The sequence below is a fragment of the Vespula vulgaris genome, chromosome 2, assembly GCF_905475345.1.
Source record: "Vespula vulgaris chromosome 2, iyVesVulg1.1, whole genome shotgun sequence".
Taxonomy (NCBI): domain Eukaryota; kingdom Metazoa; phylum Arthropoda; class Insecta; order Hymenoptera; family Vespidae; genus Vespula; species Vespula vulgaris.
The window spans coordinates 6541260-6563122 of record NC_066587.1 but is presented as its reverse complement, the minus strand read 5'-3'; the positions used below and the strand labels follow the sequence as shown (position 1 = coordinate 6563122).

At 32.0% G+C, this 21863-nt stretch overlaps 2 protein-coding genes across 5 annotated transcripts in view; both read left to right on the top strand.

The window, feature by feature from the left end:
* Positions 1–8993, top strand: part of LOC127061394 (homeobox protein 5-like) — a 25823-nt gene extending 16830 nt beyond the window's left edge. The window contains exons 2-6 of the mRNA XM_050988210.1: positions 1050–1744; positions 1864–2563; positions 2643–3171; positions 3347–3481; positions 3619–8993. Coding sequence (XP_050844167.1) covers positions 1050–1744; positions 1864–2563; positions 2643–3171; positions 3347–3481; positions 3619–3765 — 2206 coding nt within the window. The 3' untranslated portion in view covers positions 3766–8993. The remainder of the gene's footprint in view (positions 1–1049; positions 1745–1863; positions 2564–2642; positions 3172–3346; positions 3482–3618) is intronic.
* On the top strand, positions 6928–21863 carry LOC127061406 (uncharacterized). Of its 4 annotated transcripts, none has more exons than XM_050988230.1 (6): positions 6928–7070; positions 14339–14505; positions 15047–15264; positions 15570–15644; positions 16135–16318; positions 17614–21863. In XM_050988230.1, exons 2-6 carry the CDS (start codon positions 14346–14348, stop codon positions 17727–17729), a joined length of 753 nt encoding a protein of 250 aa, XP_050844187.1. In that variant the 5' UTR covers positions 6928–7070; positions 14339–14345; the 3' UTR covers positions 17730–21863. The 4 variants fall into 4 exon arrangements, with proteins under 4 accessions (XP_050844187.1, XP_050844185.1, XP_050844189.1 ...); XM_050988228.1 differs by lacking the exon at positions 6928–7070 and adding an exon at positions 9358–10338; XM_050988232.1 differs by lacking the exon at positions 6928–7070 and adding an exon at positions 10382–10651.

Here is a 21863-nt window from a genome sequence, read left to right as displayed (position 1 = left end):
TTTTTTTGGAAGACGGTTTTGGAGTTTTATTAAAAAAAGAAAAAAAATGTGATCTTTCTGATCGTACGTAATTTCAAATACCAATTACTTAAACGAAAACTTAGAAGAAAGTTTAGAATGAATATCATATAAAATACTTCTTTAGCAAAAGTTTCTAAGTCCTTTTGGACCAAGAAAATTTGGCTACATTTTAATATAGTAAATTGAAGTTACTTACGTACTTATTATCGATACCGAGCCGACCGTAAATAATATATAATTTTGAAAGATAAATTAGCACGGAGATCAAAGTAAATAATCGCCGTTTGTTCTCATTTATGATATTTCAAACAATTTTGCATCACGTGGCACTTATAAAAAATAATCAGAAAAGATAAAAAAAAAAAGGTTTGAACGATTTTGGACCGCGTAATATTTATAAAATGAATAATTAAAAAAAAGAAACTTTTTTTTTTTAATTTGTTAGATCACCCCGTATATCAGTATAGATAAATGACCTGAATGTGCTCGTGTAAAAACGGAGTTAATTTTGAAAATGCGAACTCACGCGTCTGCGATCGACGTTAATTCGCGGATAAAGCTAATGACGAGCACTTTATCGACGCTTCGTCGGACCAACCCTGATTTCGCAAATCAATATTGGGGCTTCGAAACGGGCGATTAAGCGATAACGGAATTCCTTCCGCTTGTATTGTACATCAGACTCGTTACAAAATTTATCTCTCTGTCTCTCTATCTCTTTATCTCTTTTGTGATTATAAATTTTCAACGTCGATAATTTCTATTTATATTTTCTCATCGATAAACTTTCTATAATTTTCATTTTCGATATTAATAAAATATCTGTTAACAAATACGTTTTCATTATCAATATCAATTACTTCATCGACTTAATTTTGAAAAAGTGATTAATTATATATATATATATATATATATATATATATATATATTTCATTAATAATTTCGTCATCTAAAAGATTTGAAATTATCGATTAAACGAAAAGAGATAGAAAAAAACGAAAGTTAGAATATCTCTTGAAATTTTCTAGGGGTCTTCCCTGTGGCGTTCAACCTCCGGAGCCGGTACCGGATCCCGATGGCGACAAGTTGGCGACGATCGCGGCACGGTTCAGTTATTTCCAAGATAGGAAAAACACGAGTGGTCCGACTAAGGTCGACTTACGTAGGAGCATAAATCCACCAGCTAGATATAAAAACGCACGGCCGACGGTCAGGCTTAGGCCGCGTCAAGTTCTCTGTAGCAAGTGTCGTTCGATTTGTAACGAAAATAGCGAGAACGTCGACGTAAGTCGAAAACGAAAGCACGATGAGGAACAGCAACAACAACAACAACAGCAGCAGCAGCAACAGCAGCAACAGCAGCAGCAACAACAACAACAACAACAACAGCAACAGCAGCAACAAACTCAGCAACAGTCGCATCATCAACAGCAACAAGCTCATCAACAGCAAGCAAGTGTACCTACGAGGAGAAGCGATCGTCAACGTTGTAGTCAGCAACCGCAAAAGAATCAAAGGACATTCTTTTCGGAAAATACGAATTCGACAATGACTGCGACGGTGACGGCGACGGCGACGACGGCAACGACGATGACGACAACGGTGATGAAACCAGCGACGTCTTCGTCGAGTCCTGACTCTTCGAAGCTTGGCGCATCTTCTTTGATACCAAAACTTTCAAGATTACAACCGAACGAGATCAGCAACGCTATGCATGGACCTGGTGAGTCCTCAAAGAGTCTCTTACGATAGATTCGAAAAAAAAAAAACACACACACATTCACCCGATAGAGTCTCTCGTAGACGTCTCATAGAAACTGATATCGTGACCTGATTTCGTAGGTAAGGTAGAACTGCCAACGGGAGTACCATCTACCTATTGGAGTAGCAGCAGCGAGGCTGATGATTCGAGCAGGAACACCCTAACGCGCCCAGAGGATCGAGTTGAGTCTACGGATTGCGATAGTAATCCTTCGATGGCTTATTGCGCAACACCAAGAAGATTGAGTAGCTCGTCAGTGGAAAGTGCGAAGGTGCCTGAAGAAGAAGATAAGAAGACCTTGGCTGCGGCTGACTCGACGATGAGACCGAGGATCGGTCGAATTCCAAGGAAAAAAAGATCAGTTGGTTCTATGGAGGATCTTTGGGACGAGTCTGTGTTCGAGGATCCAACGAGAACTACCAGGACCACGCCTATTATCAAGATCTCTTTCGGTGCTCAAGGAGAGGGTACCGTATTGAAGATACCTTCAAAGATTCAGGACCCAGAATACGAGCAGGAGACCGATGATCCGGACGACGTGCAAGCTGAAACCGATCGAGATCCTTTGGAATTACCGAGGAATTTCGATAATGGTTATGACTATTGCGAGGATGTTGAGGACGATGGGCAAGAACAGATAGATCCGCAGAAGCAGGGTGTAAAGGACGCCAGTGCTAAGGCTGCGAAAAGAGCATTGAAGAAAGCTAAGAAGGAAGCGAGAAGGAAAATGTTGGGTGGTGGTGTCTCACCGGCTAGATCACCTTGTAACGGTTCTCCACGGTACGTTAAAGTAACTCTCACGCATATCACGATCTTGATCGTTGAGATCAGACAGTAAGAAAAGATTTCTATTTTATAGATATAACCCAAGCTACGATCCCTTGCTTTATCATCGTCGCAAGCATAAGGTGAAACATAAGAAGAAACACAAGGATGATCGCAAACACAAGAATCAACAGCAGCAGCAACAACAACAGCAAGAATCTTGTGTAGAGTCCGGTACAACGACAACCGATTGTCAACAAAATTGGAATGTTCTACCGGGTGGTGAAACTTATACGGCTATAAAGGAACAGTGCCTGAAACAGAAACTCTCAATCTCTTTGAAGAGGTTAAACACGAACGCTTACGCAAGATGCGATTATCCTGTGAGCAACGCTTCGTCCGGCTGCAAAAGCCCCGGCGCCAGTAGCGACGAGCTCAGCGAACAGGAGGCTGAAGTGGATGCCGGAGAAACTGCCCCGGATTTTCCACCCCAATCGCACCCTCTCGTCATGCGTTTGGCAGCAACACCAGTGGCTCATTGTCTCACTGCCAACGGCAGGAGAATGGACGTTGGGGATGTTGTATGGGGAAAGATCCATGGTTTCCCTTGGTGGCCGGGAAAGGTATGTATATACATTAATACATACATACGTACATACATACACACACACACACACACGCTCGCTCGCTCGCTCGCGCGCGACCACACATCACACACCTATGTACAGTTATATAGTGATCCGAGGAAACTCATCTGACACGAAAGCTGTGTTCGTTAATTGGTTAAAATCGTTACAGGTTCTCAGTATTACGGTTTCCTGTAAGGAAGATGGTACGTCGTCCGGACCACAGGCTCACGTAGCTTGGTACGGTTCCTCGACTAGTTCTCTCATGTCCTGCGATCAGCTGAGTCCCTTCCTCGAAACATTCAAGGTATTGACCATACTTTCAGTGTAATAAAATAAATTGTCACATCGAAACAGATTACAAGTGAGAACGTACATGTTATTCGAACGTACACGTTATAGAGAACTATCTTTCTTCTTTTTCTTACTATTTTTCCATTTCAGACACGGTATAATAAGAAGAAACGGGGACCGTACAAGGAAGCTATAAGACAGGCGCAAAACGAAGCACGCAGTCAGATCACTCCAAATTCAACGAGCAGCGTTCTCAATGTTTGCGGTTCTCCTCGCGAGGTCAACGTTCTCTCCTAAAACAAAAAGAAAAAGCAAACAAATAAAATGAAGGAAGGTTTGCTAACTCTTTACGAAAAAAGAAAACCTCGTTCCTCTTTCTAATCTGTTATCGGTAATTTTGCAAGACAACACACACCTCGGAATTTTCTTCGTGTACATGTAAATTTTTGTACATACAAAGTTTATTATAACTCTAGTTTAATGCGCTAAAACGCGACACGATTATTGACGATCGATGTTTGCTCTAAACTCGTGGCCGCCGGTAATTTAAGCGGCGTTTCACAGTGAACCGACTGTAAAAGCTAATAGTAAAGGAAAAGTTCACTGCCAACATTGTTTTCGTACGTATATGGCTACTAGAAAGGATATTTCATTATTATTATTAATATTAATATTAATAATTATTATATTATTATATTTACATATATAGATTTATTATTATTTTTATTTTTATTTTTATTTTTATTTTTATTATTATTATTGTATGTGTAGGAGGGTATATAATTATATCCATAATAAGTGTGAGGATTTAGAGAATGATTTTTGTATCGATTCATGAATGGTTTTCAAGAGTTGGCATAAATACCTACCTCTTTGAATCTTCATCGTTAGGCAAAAGATGTGTGTATGAGAGAAAAAATTTATTATATAACATGTTCGTTGCTTCGTTTATGTTTTTCTTCTAGATATGTGTATCTATGTGTAAGTACGTGCATTTTTAGATAACGATCGGTTTAATGATGGCAGTGAATTTTCGACGTAAGTCGCATTTATTTTCTTCAAGTCTGGATTCGATAACGTGCAAAGATCGGTCACACCAGAATGGAAGATGATAAAAGTAGATAAAAACATGTCAGTTTTGACATATATTATTTAATGACAGTTAGATAAAAATCATTGACGTGATCGATCTCCCTTTGAATCTGTGACGAATATAAATGATAAATTTTGACGTACTATCGCACGTACTATTTACGGCCATGTACTTTTTTTTTTTTTTAAACACATCGGTTCGTTTAGCTCGTTATTCATTGCAAAGTCTATTTAGGGACTATTTCTCGCTAATCAGTATTTTCAACAAATAGATAAAATCATTGTAATAATCCATCGATTATTAGAAAGAATGCTACGTAAAAGATGAATTTATTTATTGACTTATACAAGATTGGTGAGATTAAAAGAAAAAACAAAAAACAGAAAAAAAAGAAAATAACGTAAAGATACAAAGAATATAATTTTAAGAGGTTTGTATATCTTTTCATTTAGACGAATCGATTTTGTTTAATCATTGATGAATGAATGAATGAAATAATTAATTAATTATTTATTTATATATATTGTATATAAATATCATAGTATGACTTTGAGTATAGTTTAAAGCTCATACTCGAGACAGTCGACTTTTGTTGGATATTTTCTTACATTCGCGACCTTATATGTATATATATATATATATATATATATATATATACATACATACATACAAAAAGAGAGAGAATACTTTTCATAACTCTTACTCCGGAGATACTCCTCTCTTTCTAAACGTGTTTAGGCCCTGTCTAAGCTTCGTGCCAACACTGCCGTAATTAACGACAAACAGCTACGCGTTCCTCTTATTCGCTGTATCGACAATCGTTAAAGAAAAACGATTTCCTCTGTGTTTGAAACTGCCGTTATCATTAAAAATTAACAAGAAAGAATAATAAAAAAAGAAAAGAAAAAGGAAAAAGGAAGTATGAGTGAATTCTGAGACTTTCAACGAGCCAACGTTTCACACACATACACTAAACAATATATAGAATCTATATAAAAGTTCTGTAGGGCAAGATGCTTTATATTATGTGACAAAGATTACATACATACATACATTCATACATATATATATATATTTTTATTTAAACGTTTGTAAATATCAAAACGCTTGCTAGTCTTTATCAACCAAAATGTCGGAAATGTCGAAATGAATCAATCGATTTTTTCTTTTTCAATTATGGTATTCTTCTTTTTTTTTTTAGTCGTTACTATACCACTGCTCGTTTTTTTTTCTTTGTAATCTTACATGCGAGATAAAAAAAAGAGCACAGTTTTTTTTTTTTTTGTAATTTTACATGCGAGATGGAGAAAGAAAGCGGAATTCATCCATCTTTGATAATAATTAAAAGCTAAGAAAGAGGAAAGATGTAATAAAAAGCGACGATAATACACTTACGTACACACACACGCATGCACCTATACGTATATAGAAGAACATTTTATAAGAAACAAATGGGAAATTAATTAACGACGTCTGAATTGGCTCGTTGTAGAATTAGAAAGTCGGATTAGCTCGTACATATTTCATGACGATTAATAATATCCCTTATGAACGAAAGTCAACGCTTTCACGCGAAGGAACGTAAAGCGCGAGCATGTTCTCTCTTATCTTTTATCATATCGATCATGGCCACGATATATGTATGCATGTAACTCGCGTGTGATCACTAGTTTCTCAGAGTAGTCAGTATTTTCAGTATCTTCGAGGCAGACAGATATACAGATAGACAGACAGACAGACAGACAGACAGAGAGAAAGAGAGAGGAAGTGCGAAGATAACGCGAGAAATATTTCTTTTTTTCTAATTAATTAATTATAAAAGAAATTGAATATTATGAGTGTACAAGTGAGCAAGAGAATCTTGAACCTAATTTGATTATCATTCTCAATTAACGCGATGAATTAAGTTAAAAAAAAAAAAAAACGAAAAAGAAGAAGAAAAAAGAAAGAAAAAAAAAAAGAAGAAAGAAAGGAAGGAACGAAAAGAAAAAACCAGAATAACGGAAGTTTCTTCTTGATGTTAACTTTGTCGTCATCATTGTGTAGTTGCGTGATTCATATGACACTTGTGACGCATACTCTTTACTGCAACTAGACACGTGCTTATACTTTGCAAACGTCATCTCTCGAAAGTGTAAAAAGACGTGAGAAGAGACGACGGATAGACGTTCGTTACGTTTTCAAGTGAGTGCGGGAGGAAAGGTGACTAGTGTTCGAGATCATCCTCTTCGTGAATCGTGAAGGAAAAAAGAAAAGATTGAAGCTTCTTTTGTTTTTTTCATATTCCAATTCTTTTCTTTTTTCTTTTTTTTTTTTTTTACCTTTTCCTTTTATTTTCTTTTTTTTTATCCTGATTAGAATTCGTCATTCGTCTGCATATGAACAACGCTTGTTAATATTACGAAGCTATCTCTGCTTTCGAAACAGAGACAAAAAGAGAGAGAGAGAAAGAGAAAAGGAGAAAGAGAGAGAGAAGGAAACATGTTCGTACAAGACGCCATTGTATTACGTATGTATTTTTCTTTTTCTTTTCCTTTTTCTTTTTCTTTTTCTTTTTTATTGTCATTTACATTTTATTTAATTTAATTTTTTTTCATTTGTTTTATTTTTCGTTATTGCGATAAAACGAAAGACCGAGCAACGTGGCAAAAAAAAGGAGAGGATAGTTTAAAAGAAAGAAAAGGGAAGCGAACGTTTTTAAGTAACTGTGATTTATTGAAATGTTTTATATTATACATATATAAATATATATAGATTATATATTGTAGAGAGAGAAAGAGAGAAAGAAGGAAAGAATGAGGAAAACCATTGAATGCAAGAGAGAGAGAGAGAGAGAGAGAGAGAGAGAGAGAGAGAGAGAAAGAGAGAAATAATATGAATTAATTTTTATGCATAATATTAGACAATGTTTCTTGGTGTCGCTGTAATTTATACGGAAGCGTAGAAATTTTCTAGATTTACATATCGATAGCATTAGCAGAGAGCGTCTATATTATTACTATTATTATTAATATTGTATTATTATCACTATTTGATCATTATTATAATTTGGACCTTTTGTTATATAGTTAACGATATTATCGAGATAAAAAAGCGTATGAAAGCGCAAACCGTTCGTTCCAGAATTGTTAATAGCTTGTAACGAGGAGCTCGTTATGTTTTTCTTTTTTTTTTGAATTAATATTATTAATATTATTTTATTATTATTATATTATATTATATTATATTATATTATATTATATTATATTATTATATTATATTATATTATATTATATTATATTATATTATATTATATTATATTATATTATATTATATGAAAGATATTCGTAGACGCATGTTGTGTCGTAGAAGGGAAAAACTAACGAGAGAACTTATTCGTTTCTTTATTTTTCTTTTTTCTTTTTTAATCTTTTTTCTTTTTTTTTTCTTTTTTTTTTCTAATACTACAAACACGCCAACCTCTTGCGAGGTGTTCCTATATACAATATACCTACCGTATACATATGTACTGCACTTTATGTCGAGCGCTTTTTGTAGAGATTCGTCGTCGTTAGCGATACATAGAAATTTGTTATTTTTGACTAAGTTTATTCAATTATATTCAAACGTGTTTAACGTCCTGGTCGTTATCTTCGTCATATATGTTACATTTTTGTTTTTCCTATTTAGTGGATAGACGATTTACTTGTCGGTTTAAAAAGAAAAAAATTGTTTCTTTTTTTCTTTTCTTTTGTAATCAGGATTCGCTCGACGAAAGTGTAAGACTGTCCTGATAGTACGTGTTCATTTTTTTAGACTCCACAACGAGTATGTGGAGAATGCGATGCGTAGATGTATGTATCTTTGATATATACAATAATATTATGATTCCGAGATCAACGATGGGTCTTATAACCATGAGATATGCGAAGTAATAACATTTGTTAGTAAATAACAAGAAGAAGGGGAAGAAAGAAAAAAAATTAAGAAACGAGAAATAAGTATGGAGAAAAAATTTGTGAGAAGAAAGAAAGGAAATAAAAAGATCGAGATATTCGTACTACGTGCATGTGGTGTATGCTGCTAAAGTGAAATTTTTTAAAAGCGAATTATCTCTTTCGTATTACGTTATTAAATAGGAAAGGAAAGAAATTAACAAACAATAATATATACATATAATAAATGAAATTTTGTTATACCGAAAATCGATGACGTCTAAAAGAATCAACGTGATGATAAATGGAATTAGCGATGAGAAGGGAGAAAGAGAGAGAGAGAGAGAGAGAAAGAGAGAAAGGAGAAAATATCTAAAATTCATTCGCTTATTTCGTTTCTCGACGATCGAGTCTCGCTCGTCGCACCAGTGTCTACGGTTACAATAATGTAATATCTAAGAATTTTTCTGAGATTGTACATATTATCTTTTTTACTATTAAACATTTTGAAAAGCGAACGTACTTGAGAATTTCTCGAAACGATTTTTCCCAAGTGCGATACGTACATGTAAAGATTAATTTTTATAGAGAATTAATTGATTTTTACATATGCATGCAGATCTATATGTAAGACAAAAATCATTTAATTCGTTCCTGAAAAAGAAATACACATTTGAAATGTCTAAGCCTACATATATACATATATGCATGAAAGTTAATTGATATGTACATATACATATATAAATATTTTAGTTATTCGACACATATAAATAAAATAAAAATCATTTAATATAGTTCCTTAAAAAGAAATGCATATTCAGAAAAAAAAAACATATATATATAAATATTTACACAATGTACATACACATGTGCATTAAATTTAGTTGATTCACATTTATTTGATTTCATATATACAAATTTTATGGAGGAGTACGACACGTACGTATATAAGATAAATATCACTTAATTAGTTCCTCAAGAAAAAACTACACATTTATAAATACATACAATATATATATATACACACATACACACACGAAATTGACAAAAATATAATTCATTATAAAAACGACACACGATCACGTGAATTCATAGCGTTTTATTTCTTTCAGCGAGTACAATGTACCGTCAATCTGTAAACTTCGTATATACAATGTCAACGTATAAACCATACGTATATACACATACACATACGCGCGTATTAAATGCTTAACCGTCACGTAACATGAAGATAGATAAATAGATAGATAGGTAGATAGAGATAAAAGAAAAAAGAAGAAACAAAATAGAGAGTAAATTACAGACTCCACGCAAAAGCCATTAATAATAATAATAATAATAACAACAATAATAATAATGATAACAATAATAACAAGACTTGAGCGATAATAAGGAAAATGTAGGGTGTTTTGTAGATGCGCGGTCGAAGGGTCGCCACGGAGTCGAGCTTGCGCGGAACGCGTTCCGTCCGCATTTCACCCGCCTCTCCGCGGAAGGAAGGAAGGAAGGAAGGAAGGAGGATCAGCAGAAAACTCGGAGCCTTCTCTCGAGTGTTTTGCGGACGGACGGATCCGCACGTTCGAACGCGAATGAGAATCGTTTTTTGTAAATACTTGGCTTCTTGTTTACATCGAGCGTGTACAGTAAGCGTATTATCGTAAAATCTTTCGCGAATTTTATTTTATCAGAGACAAATTCGAAGAAGACTATTTTCTTTCTTCGCCAGTAATTAATTCTAATTTCGCGTGTAAAGCGAACGCAACGGTTAATCAAAAGCAAAGATCGAAAAATAAATAGGTAGAAGAAATTGGAGATAAATTGTTACAATCGTGAGCAAAGACGATGATGGGCCATCGTCGACAGGTGCGTGAACCTTTCTTTCTTCGAATAACTCGCGTGGTGGAGCTGTAGGTATTTTTCTTCTATGTACATGTGTGACTCTTTCTCTTTCTCTACACATATATATATATGTGTGTATCTATGTATGTATCTATGTACGTGTATGCATGTATATGTAATATTTGTCGTAGTAGTAGTAGGTGTGACGGGAGGGCTGGAATACTCGACTCGACGCTTCTTCCCTCGTGTAGACTCACTCTCTTTCTTTCTCGCTCGAGAACGGACGAGTATATTCGATCGATCGTATAAGCAAAGCCGGATAGGACGATATCAAATGGTATGCTCGTGGAAAATTACTCGGGGAAATTACTTACTCAAACTTGTATCTTATCATTACAGCTTACTTTCGAATTTCATTCTCTTGTAAAATGGATCTGTTCATTTCTAAAAAATGGAATGTTCCTTTTATTTGCTTTTGTCTTTTTCCTTTTCTTTGTTTTCTTTTATGGGTGGGGTTGATAATAACTAGAACGATATCGTTAGAGCAAGAACGTAAGGGTAAAAATGTATTCTAATTTTTTTGTCTGGAAGTTAGGTTCTATACAGGGTTGAAATGATTACGTGGCTCACGAATGATTAGCATGATCGATCTGACGTGTTATCCATGTAAGATATTTGAAACGCGTGCATGCGAATTTTTACTTAGCCTTTCTAAATTCTAATTCTCTCTTGCTCTCTTTTCCTTTCTCTCTCTCTCTCTCTCTCTCCGTTCTTCTTTGCTTTCGTGTTTACGATCGAGTATATGCATGAATGATTTTCACGAATTTAGATCGCAACGATGATTAAAGTTTAGGAAGAAGAAAAGAATTTCTTTTTTTCTCTTTTCTTTTGCTAATTTTGTTTCTTGTATTGATTAATTTAATTATTTTAATTTCAATAATCTATCGCGATATATAAGTGTATCTGTATTAGATTTTATTTTAAGAGATATTTTAGCTCTATCAGAAAGTTTTCTGTATTTTATTTAAATAATTTTTATTTCTTTATGAATAATTATAATCAGTAAAGAGAAAACTTATTGATAAGTTTAATTTCTTTATTTTAATCTTGATAGTTTCTCATGATAACGTAATTTAATCTATCAAGTTTTATTCTAAAAAAATATTAGATCTATGTAAAAGTTCTGTCCATTTTATTAACGAATTTTTTATTTATTTAAATAATAATCTTGATCATATATAAATTTATATCTAATTTAATATATAGATTATATATAATATATATATATATATATATATATATATATATATATATATATATATAGAAATTATATATTTATTTAATCAATTTTTATACGCTACATTTAATACACACAGTAGATCTAATATTTAGAAAATAACAATTCATTTACAAGTTGTACAGTTTCATGAAATAATTAGCATTCTTTTTAAAATTTTGATAAAATCGAACGTTCAAACGATTAATCATCTCCAAAGCGTTTCCGATATCAGAGAGAAAGAGAAAGAGAAGGAGAGAGAGAGAGATACAAAAGGCTTAACGATACTCGGTATTCCGAGAGTTACTTATCATCAAAGAATAAGAAGTCGTTGAGTTTCTTGAAAACGTAGACAATGTAGGTCACGAAGAGATACATACGTACAATACATATACATATGTACGTCCGAAAAAGCCTTTGAGTATCTCAACTTCACAGCACTCTAAAACACTTGGCACCGACCGTATCACCCTTCTTACCTTTCTTCATTCCAACCCTTATATTCACCCTCTCTATATCTTTGTCTCTTTCACTCTCTAATATAAGTATATATATATACGTCTCTTAGATTTTTTTTCTATCTCTATCACTCGTACATACATACGTATACATACATACACATTTTTAATGTCCTTTCTCTCTCCCTTTCTTTTCTTACAGAGATACCAAATAATTAATTAATTCTTTTCGTTCTATCACTCTCTCGTATGCTTTCACGTGTATAAACATTTTAATAACTTCTTTCTTTCTCTTTCTTCCTCACATAAAGATACACACGTATCTTACGTTTTTTCGTTCTATCTCTTTCGGTCTTATAATACTTAAATCTTGAATTTTTTATTCTGTTTCTCTTTCTTTCTCCTACTCATGCACGAACATATAAAAAATCGTTCACGTTTTCTTTCTGACTTTCACACAGAATACAGATAGATATACATTTCTATCGTTTTTCTTTTCATTTCAATTCTTTGCGACCTTCTTCTTTTTTACACTTTACCTGGTTCACTGGGACACCGTGTCAGTTGCAACTGCGCAATGTCCGAAAACTAGCCAGAGGAGCACACCCTTCCGCAGTTGCAGTTCGCAACACGATCTCGTCGGATCGTGATCGTACTTTACGGTCAATTTCAATTTTTAAAAGCTCGACGAGGACGATCGTTAAGAAAACGTTTGTTTAAGTTGTATTAACGACAATAAATTTATATTAGTTTATATAAGTGCTTTTTTTTATGTTGGTTTGCATGTGGAAAGCGTTTCGCTGATAGAAACGCGGGCTGTTTAATTAGCGTATCGCAAAATGAAAGAGTCCAGACACGTGATCGATAACGATATACGTGAGCTTTCCTTCGAGAATCAATCGCGAATAAAGGTACATTAGAAAAAAGAAAAGAAAGGAATTTGTTAATTATTACATGAAATTGCAATTTCATCTTTTCTTTTTTCCCTATTTCAAATTTCTTATTCCATTATTCAATATTTCAATTTCTTATTGTATATTTCAATATATACATATATTTTATATAAAAGAATTGTGCATATATATAAAATATATATACATAATATGTATAAAGACGTATATATATAAAGTACATATAGAGAGAGTATTTAGTATTATAGAGTGTATATATATATATATATACATACATATATATATATATATATATATATATATATATATATATATATATACTGTTATGAATATCCAGTAACATATGCCATCATAAAACTATACAAGGTACAGTAATAAATATAAAAATATATCACGTTACAAGTATACAGATATAGTAATCATATACATATATACTATTATAACTAATCCAGTTATACACATCTATAAATTATAAATGATTACAAATTTGCCTTTATCCGTATACATAAAAACTATGCTTTCGATCAACTCGTGCTTTTAATCAAGTATAGTCAATAAACATATACATATACGCGCACGTGTACGTACATATACGAACTTCTACATGTGTATATATACATATATACAAAATAGACTTATACGTTGTATTAAGAGAATCGATCGATTATCATTGGAACACGTGTTTACGTTTACCGTTAATAAGATTTTGCTCGCCATAGTGGTAGTAAACTTCTTCCGAGTATAAAAATTAAAAGAAGGAAAAAAGAGAAAGAGAGAAAGATAAAGTAAAGCTTATTTTTGTAAAAGAAACTCATTACTGTATATCTCTAGGTATCTATAGATACACATACACACTATACACACAAACAAATACCAACGTCCTTACTACGTTTTCACATTCTCATTACTTTCCTTTTTCATTCGTCATAACGAGCATCACCACTTAATTCCAATGTAACAACCACTCAACAGAGATACGGGTGTCGACCTTCGGAAGGGTTGCCTCTTTTTCCTGCTTGACTACTAATAATTCGATTCAAGTGGTTATTTTATTTCCTTCCTGTCTTTCTTTCTCTCTATATTTTTTTTGTCTTCTATTATAAACATCCCATAATAAAAATACATATATCAACGAACTTACTTAAACGCTTTGTCAAATTATCGGTTCGACGATTATAGTAAACAATAGTTAAAGGACGAAGTACTTAACGAGTGCGGAAGGATAAGTTCGATAAAGTGGAAAACATCACTTTCAATTTCACTAGTAATGATAGCAGCCCTTTGTCTAGGTCGAGAAGTATATAGACTCCTTCTCTTCCTTTATACACGCTTCTACGAGTCTCTAATTAATCGATACTTGGAACATTATTAATTTTCAGGTAAATTATGATACACGTGTCAGCAGAAAACGCGCACCGATACGACCGTGTAAAGCGCAAGGGTACCACCTTCCTAACGAGCCTCTTTAAATCGAGGAAGCTCAATTTAGGAATGAAGATCAACGAGGACGAAGAAATGGAACGTTCTCCTAGGATTGAATCACCTGGTATGTTTTTATAAATTTATTTCATAAATTTATACAAGGATGGCTTATATAAATAAAAAAAGAAACAAATTTTTAATTTCCAGTCTCATAATTAACAAAATTTAACACACATATATATGCATATACATATATATATACATACATACATATATATATATAAGAAAAAAAAAATGTAATAAACTTCTAATTCGTCGAATACGTAATGAACGATAAAATTCTTCCTCGAAAAAGGTATTTAATAGGCTCTAATTATCCATTCAATGATGGTGGAGAGCCACTATTACCTAGTTCCATATTTTAGCTTGCATTGCATAAATATTAATGACAAATAGAGTGAGAGAGAAGTTGTACTTCGTACTTCGCTTTATCGGAGTACCAAATCAATGCAGTGAACGTATACACACACGCGTACATATATTATAGATACGTTCTCTATCTCATAAACATTATATACACAAACACATATACACATCAAATACACATCCAAAAGTATACAGGTTTCTATGTAGTTATATACGAAATGTAATATATGTACCTTCAGCCATTATCGCAAACACGTGCCGTCGAGGGGGAAACGAGAACGACAATGCCGTGTCGAGGATTCCGTCGACCTTGAGTGTCACTGCCGTCGACGTCCACGTCGCTTGTCAACCCTCACCGTCACACTCTTTTTTGACCTCGACACCAGGTAGAACGCGAAACATCGATCAGGATATGGAGGCAATCAGGCTCAGTCGTCAAGACAATCCATATCTTCAGGTTCGAATTTTCTAAGGAATTCCACAATTTTTTTTTCAATAATCATCATATACATACACTCACACATTTTTATGTGGATAGATATAATACAATAATTAAGAAAAATAATTCTCGAAATTAAATATAGCAAAACACATGAAAATGCAAAAGTGCTAAGACATACAAATAATGTTAACTTACTAATAGTAATAGTATCAAAATTGTTAAGAAATAATAAGATCAAGAGATAGTTCTTTTTTTTAACTATTTTTTATTCTTATAACTATATTTTTTTTATTCTTTTCTTTATTTTTTCTCGTCTTCAGGTATTGGCCAGTCGTGAGAGTCTCGTCGAATCGATTGGAGAATCGGAATCGGACGATGCGAATCTTATGTCCCAGGCAAGTACTCGTAAAGATCTATATATATGTATGTATATATGTATATATATATGTGTATATATATATATATATATATATATATATATATATATATAGTATTGAATGTAAGTATGTACGTACTTGAATGAAACATGCAGCTATTCGTATCAGATAGAACACCGTTGAAAGGAACGTCGATGTAGGTGATCTTGAAATCTCTGGAGAACTTTGTGACTGACCTATTTTTATTGAAATAAAGAGATAAAATATAATTGAGATAACGTTTTCATCTCTACAATAAAAAAAAAAAAAAAACCAAAAAGAATAAAGGATACGAACAGATGTTTAACATTTTAATGAAGTAACTTTTATAGTTGAAATTTTAGTAAAACTGTAGAAAACATTTGCGCGTTTGTTACGTTTTGTTATTTTCTTTTTCTTCTTTTGTTTTTCTTTTTTTATAATTAAAAGTAACAAAGATTTATAACATAAACGCGGAAATGATTTTTAGGAGCTGTGTGACACGGACCCTTTGACCCTAGCCCAAGTACACGAGCATCTAGTGCGTAGTCCACCCCCAGCTTCTTGGCCACATTCGACAGCGTTCGATTTTTCCCGACATAATCAAAATTGTGGAACACATAGGGGAAACGAGCAAGAGCTTTCGAGAAGCGAGCCTTCTACGAACATAAGAGGTAGGCTGAACAAGAACTTAAAAAAATAAATAAATAAATAAATAAAATAAAATAAGAAAGAGATGAAAGAAAATGTGATGAAAAAATATTCGATCGAATCTTCGTTAAATTTTTGACTGTGATTTTCTTGAAACATTTACATGCTTATCTTCGTTATTCTATTCTCTATAAATACGATAAAGCTTTTGTTCGTATATATGTATTGACGTACATATATACATATATATATCATATAGAGATAGTATATCAGTATGATTCATTGTTCCAAAAAGAGATTAATTAATAATACGAAGAAAGTAAGGCTCTCTTTTCCTCCTTTTTATTATCGATCGATCTCGGGGATCGTTATCTCGTCTAAAAGTGGATCATCTAAAAACAGATTAAAACGTGGGGCGAGTCTTTGCCAAATGTCATCGAAATTTCATTGGATGACGTAAAAAGATACTTATCCATGACCTTCTACATGTATAGTTGTATTTTAGATAGAAAGTCTTTCTCCCTTTTGTTTCTCTCTTTCTCTTTCTCTCTTTTTCTTTCTTTCCTGTTTTTCATCGTGTTTTTATTTTTAAAATGAAATAAACGATTAGTCAATACGTCGATGCGAACGATGTATCTTTCTCGACACCGTCTTGGGGTCATATTCCTCCCACTTTCATCCCTACCGCCCCCACCATCTCTCATCGCTACCTCTTCGATCGGTCTTACGCTTTTTCAAGCGAGATACCGTTCAAAGAAAAATATTCCGTTCTTAGTTCACTTTTTCTATCAGTTTCAGACTAAACGTTCGAACGTTTTCCTTTATCGGTCGTTCATTTTCATTTTTTTTTTTTTTTTTTTTTTTTTTATCGAAGACGTTTATTATCTTTTTCTTTTCTTTTTTCTTCTCTTTTATTAACGTAAGAACGCGATCGTCATGGAATATAACTTTTATTCACAAATATAGAAAAAGAGAAAAAGAGAGACTTTTCGAGGATTATAAAAGAAAATAATAATAATTTATATTACAATTATTTACCATGTATAACTATATGTAACTTTTATATAAAGAGAAAGAGAGATACTTTTCGAAGATTATAAAATATAACAAATTGATATAAAAATATAATAACTTCTATATACTGAATAATAGTAATAATTCATAACACATTTATCTTCTATATATAATTGTATATAACTCTTATACAAAGAGACTCTTATACACTTCGAATATTAAAAATAATTGTTATTAGAATAATCAATAATATATTTATTTAATTTCTGTTTTTCTTGTTTTTTTTTTTTTTTATTTATTTCAGATCGACACTCGCATACTTTCTCATTGTTACATCCAACCCCGATAAGAAGCTTTTCGGAGGTACGTCGACTTCACAGATCAGCTGATGATAGTGTTCAATTGATGTCGAACGAATAAAATTGATCTGAAGATGATCGATTCATCAAGATCATGATTTTATTCAACAAATTCGACTTGTTTTACAAAATCCGAATTATATTTTCGGATGTCATCGATCGAAGAAACGGAAAAAAAGTGGAAGAAGAAGAAGAGTTGTGGAAATGAATAGAAATTTCTCATCGACTCTATTTGAAATTTTTTTATTTACTATGAAAAATGCTTTGGAAGCATTAATAAGTCGATTGTAATCTTCTACTCTTTGCTAGTCATTATAGGAAATAACTGACCTAAATATTTTAGTTGTTCATATCATTTTTTTTTTTTTTGTTAAATACGATCTTTTTAAGATACATAATTATTATTAGATTTACTCAAAAAAATCAATTATCATCGCCTTAATGTCATCATATTTTTACTCGAACTTGAGATCGTAAGCCAAAATGTTATCCTTACTTTTTTTGTTCTTAGGTACAATGGTACAATCTCGAGAAAAGAGAGAGAAAGAAAGAGAAAGTGAGAGAGAAAGAGAGAGAGAGAGAGAGGGAGAGAGAGAGAGAGAGAGAGAGAACGAGTAGACGTAAACAAAAATTTATTGAATCGTCGCAAAATAATCGTATTTAATGTCAATAATATCAAACGTATTTGCACATATACATAAAAATATTAAGTTTCTCTCTCCCGCTCTTTCTCTATCTATTTATCCATCTGTCTTTCTTTCTCTCGATAAATTTGCGCCTTAGATTATTATTATTTTCCAACGGTGAGATAAAAATTAGCTGTCGTCTTTTTCCTCGATAGCACTTTATAAATAAACTATACGAGCGATATTAGACATTTTTACGGTACGGGCGATTCCGTTATATCGTTCAAGGACAACAATGATAAAACTTGTATCGTTCTTTTATTCTCATTAATTATTATTAATATCTATTATTATTATTATTATTATTATTATTATTATTATTATTATTATTATTATTATTATTATTATTATTATTATTATTAGTTGTAGTAGTAGTAGTATTAGTATTATTATTATTATTATTATCGTCATTATCGGTGGAAGATTAATTAATTGTTTGAATGTTAGCCTATGCAAGAATGATTTTTGTTACTTAATTAAAAAAAAAAAAAAAAAAAAAAGAAAAAGAAAAAACGAGAGAGAAATCAATCGAAAGAGTTAATACATTTCTTTCGTTGTTATCGTTGAAAATATTGTTCAGACGTTTTTAGCTGAAGCACAAGCTAGTTATATACATATATGTATATGTATGTAGAGAGAGAGAGAGAGAGAGAGAGAGAATGGAAGAGAGAAAAAGTTAATTACTAGATCATTTTTAACGTCTCATTGTTCTTACAAATGTTACGTTCACTGTCGCTAGTCAAGGATAATAATATATCACCGTTATATAATTTCAAGTATTAATTGAAGTTTAAATACATATGTTTTTGTTGTTAGAATTTTTCTGCTAGCAATAATAATTCATCGATCATAATCGATCAGATTTAACTGTTACTGCACAAAACAAAACAAAAGAGAGCCTTCTTTATACATTTTTTCTTTATAAATTTGTATGAAATGTTAAAACATTCGTCGAAAGTGAAAAAATTTAGATAAAATAAAAGAAAAGAAAAAGAATAAAGAAAAAGAAAAACACAAATACACATACACAAAGAAAAAATAAAGACATGTTTTATTCACGAAAATGAAGCGTTTGTCTAAATTGTACAAATGACGTTGGAGTAATTTTCGTGATAATTTACACAACAATATATTAAAGTCATCTTTTGTAGAGTTGTAAGAAGAAAGTTGAAATTAAGATGAATTTGATATAAAAATTTTATGGTTGAATTTGATATGATTATTAACATCATTTTTCATAAAATCGAAAGAAGAAAACGTAGATTCAAATTCTACAAAATTTGAAAATACGTAAAGGGGGAAACTTCGAAATTGTTATAAAAAATTTTTCGATTCTCGATTGGCTTATTTTTTTCGTAGAAAAATTTTTTTATATGTAATATTGTTAGAAAAAAGAAAAAAGAAAAAGGAGATAAAGAAAAAAGAAAAAACGAGTTTGTTGATATTTCGAAAATATTTCTAATAGTCACGTAATTCTCAGCGATTACAAAATATTTTGTAGTATTTTATTTTTTTGTTTGTTTTTCTTGACAAAAAAGAACATATATATAATATATATTTCCTGTAACTCATACGAGCACGTATCAGTCAATATTTCAACGCACAGATATCACTTATTTGTTCACGACTTAAATACGTTGTGCATAAATACATACATACATACATACATACATACAAACATAAATAGTTTTTCTCCGTGAGAAACATTAACGGCCGTCTAACTCACGAAAGGCAAAAATTTTATTGAAGATGCGAATTAAGAAGAAAAAGAAAGAAAAAAGAAAAAAAAACAAATAAATAAATATGGTGGCCGTGTTGAGGAGAAACTATGAGCGTTTTATTTTTATTTTTCTTACTTATTTAATTTGTTTAACAGAATATAATACAAAAGAAGACGAGGAAGAGAAAAAATATAATAATAAAAAAGATAAAAGAAAGAAGAATTCGAAAACACGCGGAATCATAATGTCTTCCTTCGGACGGCCACTAAGGGAACGCCGTCTCATTTTTACGGCGTCATTTTAGCAGGGTTTATACGAATATTCAAAGTAGTATCACGTAAGATAAACAATATATATATATATATACATATATATAATGTGTGTGTATATATATATATGAATTAGAAAGTTATTAATATATAATTAGAAAGTCCAATTGACTTGGCCATTGAGAATTGAGATTAATTATATTACATGCAATTTATTATAATACATGTATATATAATATATGAACATATATTATGTATTTATATATATATATATATTATATTATATATATATATATATAAACGGAAGGTGCAAGTTATGGGCTTACCGTATAGCGGTTTGCAGCTTACTATTCGCATTACGAAAATAATTTTAGATACCGATTATGTGTTATTTTTTGATCGATCATAGTTTATTTCCTTTATTTTTGTTTTTGTTATTAGAAAAGAAAGAGATCGTTTGATATGCCTAATTGAATATGAACATGTATGTACATGTACTTATTACATTGATAGTTCCTGAAAGATTACAAAAGTATAATATATCAGAGACATTATGATATTATCTAACACTGTACAGTGAGCCTTTAACTAGAGCTGTCCTGTATGAGAATAGGTGCATTAGAATGTTCAAGATAATTATAATCATTTTAAGAAAGATGACCGCGAGGAGATTATAAAACGACGAAGCGAGTTAAATAAACAGATTGATTTACCATAATTAGAGGATTTGAAGTTCGATGACGATCCGTTGAAAATTTGATGAGATTAATATGTTGTTTCAATGCGATTTAATATTTTATGTGAGAACGAACGTGTTGGATTACCACGTTGATAACGTTGTTTTAAAGAAAATTGACCGAGTTTGTGTACGGTTATTTAATGAAAAAAAGAAAAAAAAATTACCACTGTGTAAAGTTAGCGATCTTTGATAAAAAAAAAGACAAATATAACTTGACTGATCTCCGAAACATTTACTCGCAAGAACACCGACGTCTGTTAATCTACATTATAGGCGAATGTTTTAAAGATAAGAATTTTATCTTACTGCTATCTAATGGCCTATACAAGCCTCCATTCCAATAGATAAGAATATATTGAAGAAAAAGGAAAGAAAGAGAAAATAGAAAAAATTAAATAAAAAAGAAAAAGATTATTCGTGTGCTCTGAGTGCTCGAAGTGCTCTGTGTAATGAAGTTATTACAGTACACTAGATATTAACTTGCGCAGTTCAATTTCGAATTATATTCGTTGATGTAAATCGATCGATCAATCGATCGGTCGATCCACTAGCATCGACTTTGTATCATAATAATGTTCATGTAATCTCACATTCTGCAAACTTTTCCAATCATTGAAAAGAAAAAAATAAGATATGCGCATAAACGTATGAACGCGTATTTGCACATACACACACGCGCGCGCGCGCACGCGCGATGATCGTTATGGCGTTTTTTGTGATTGCACTTTAAAATTACAATCTTTAGATGTGTATGTTGTTTTTCAATAAATATAAAATATA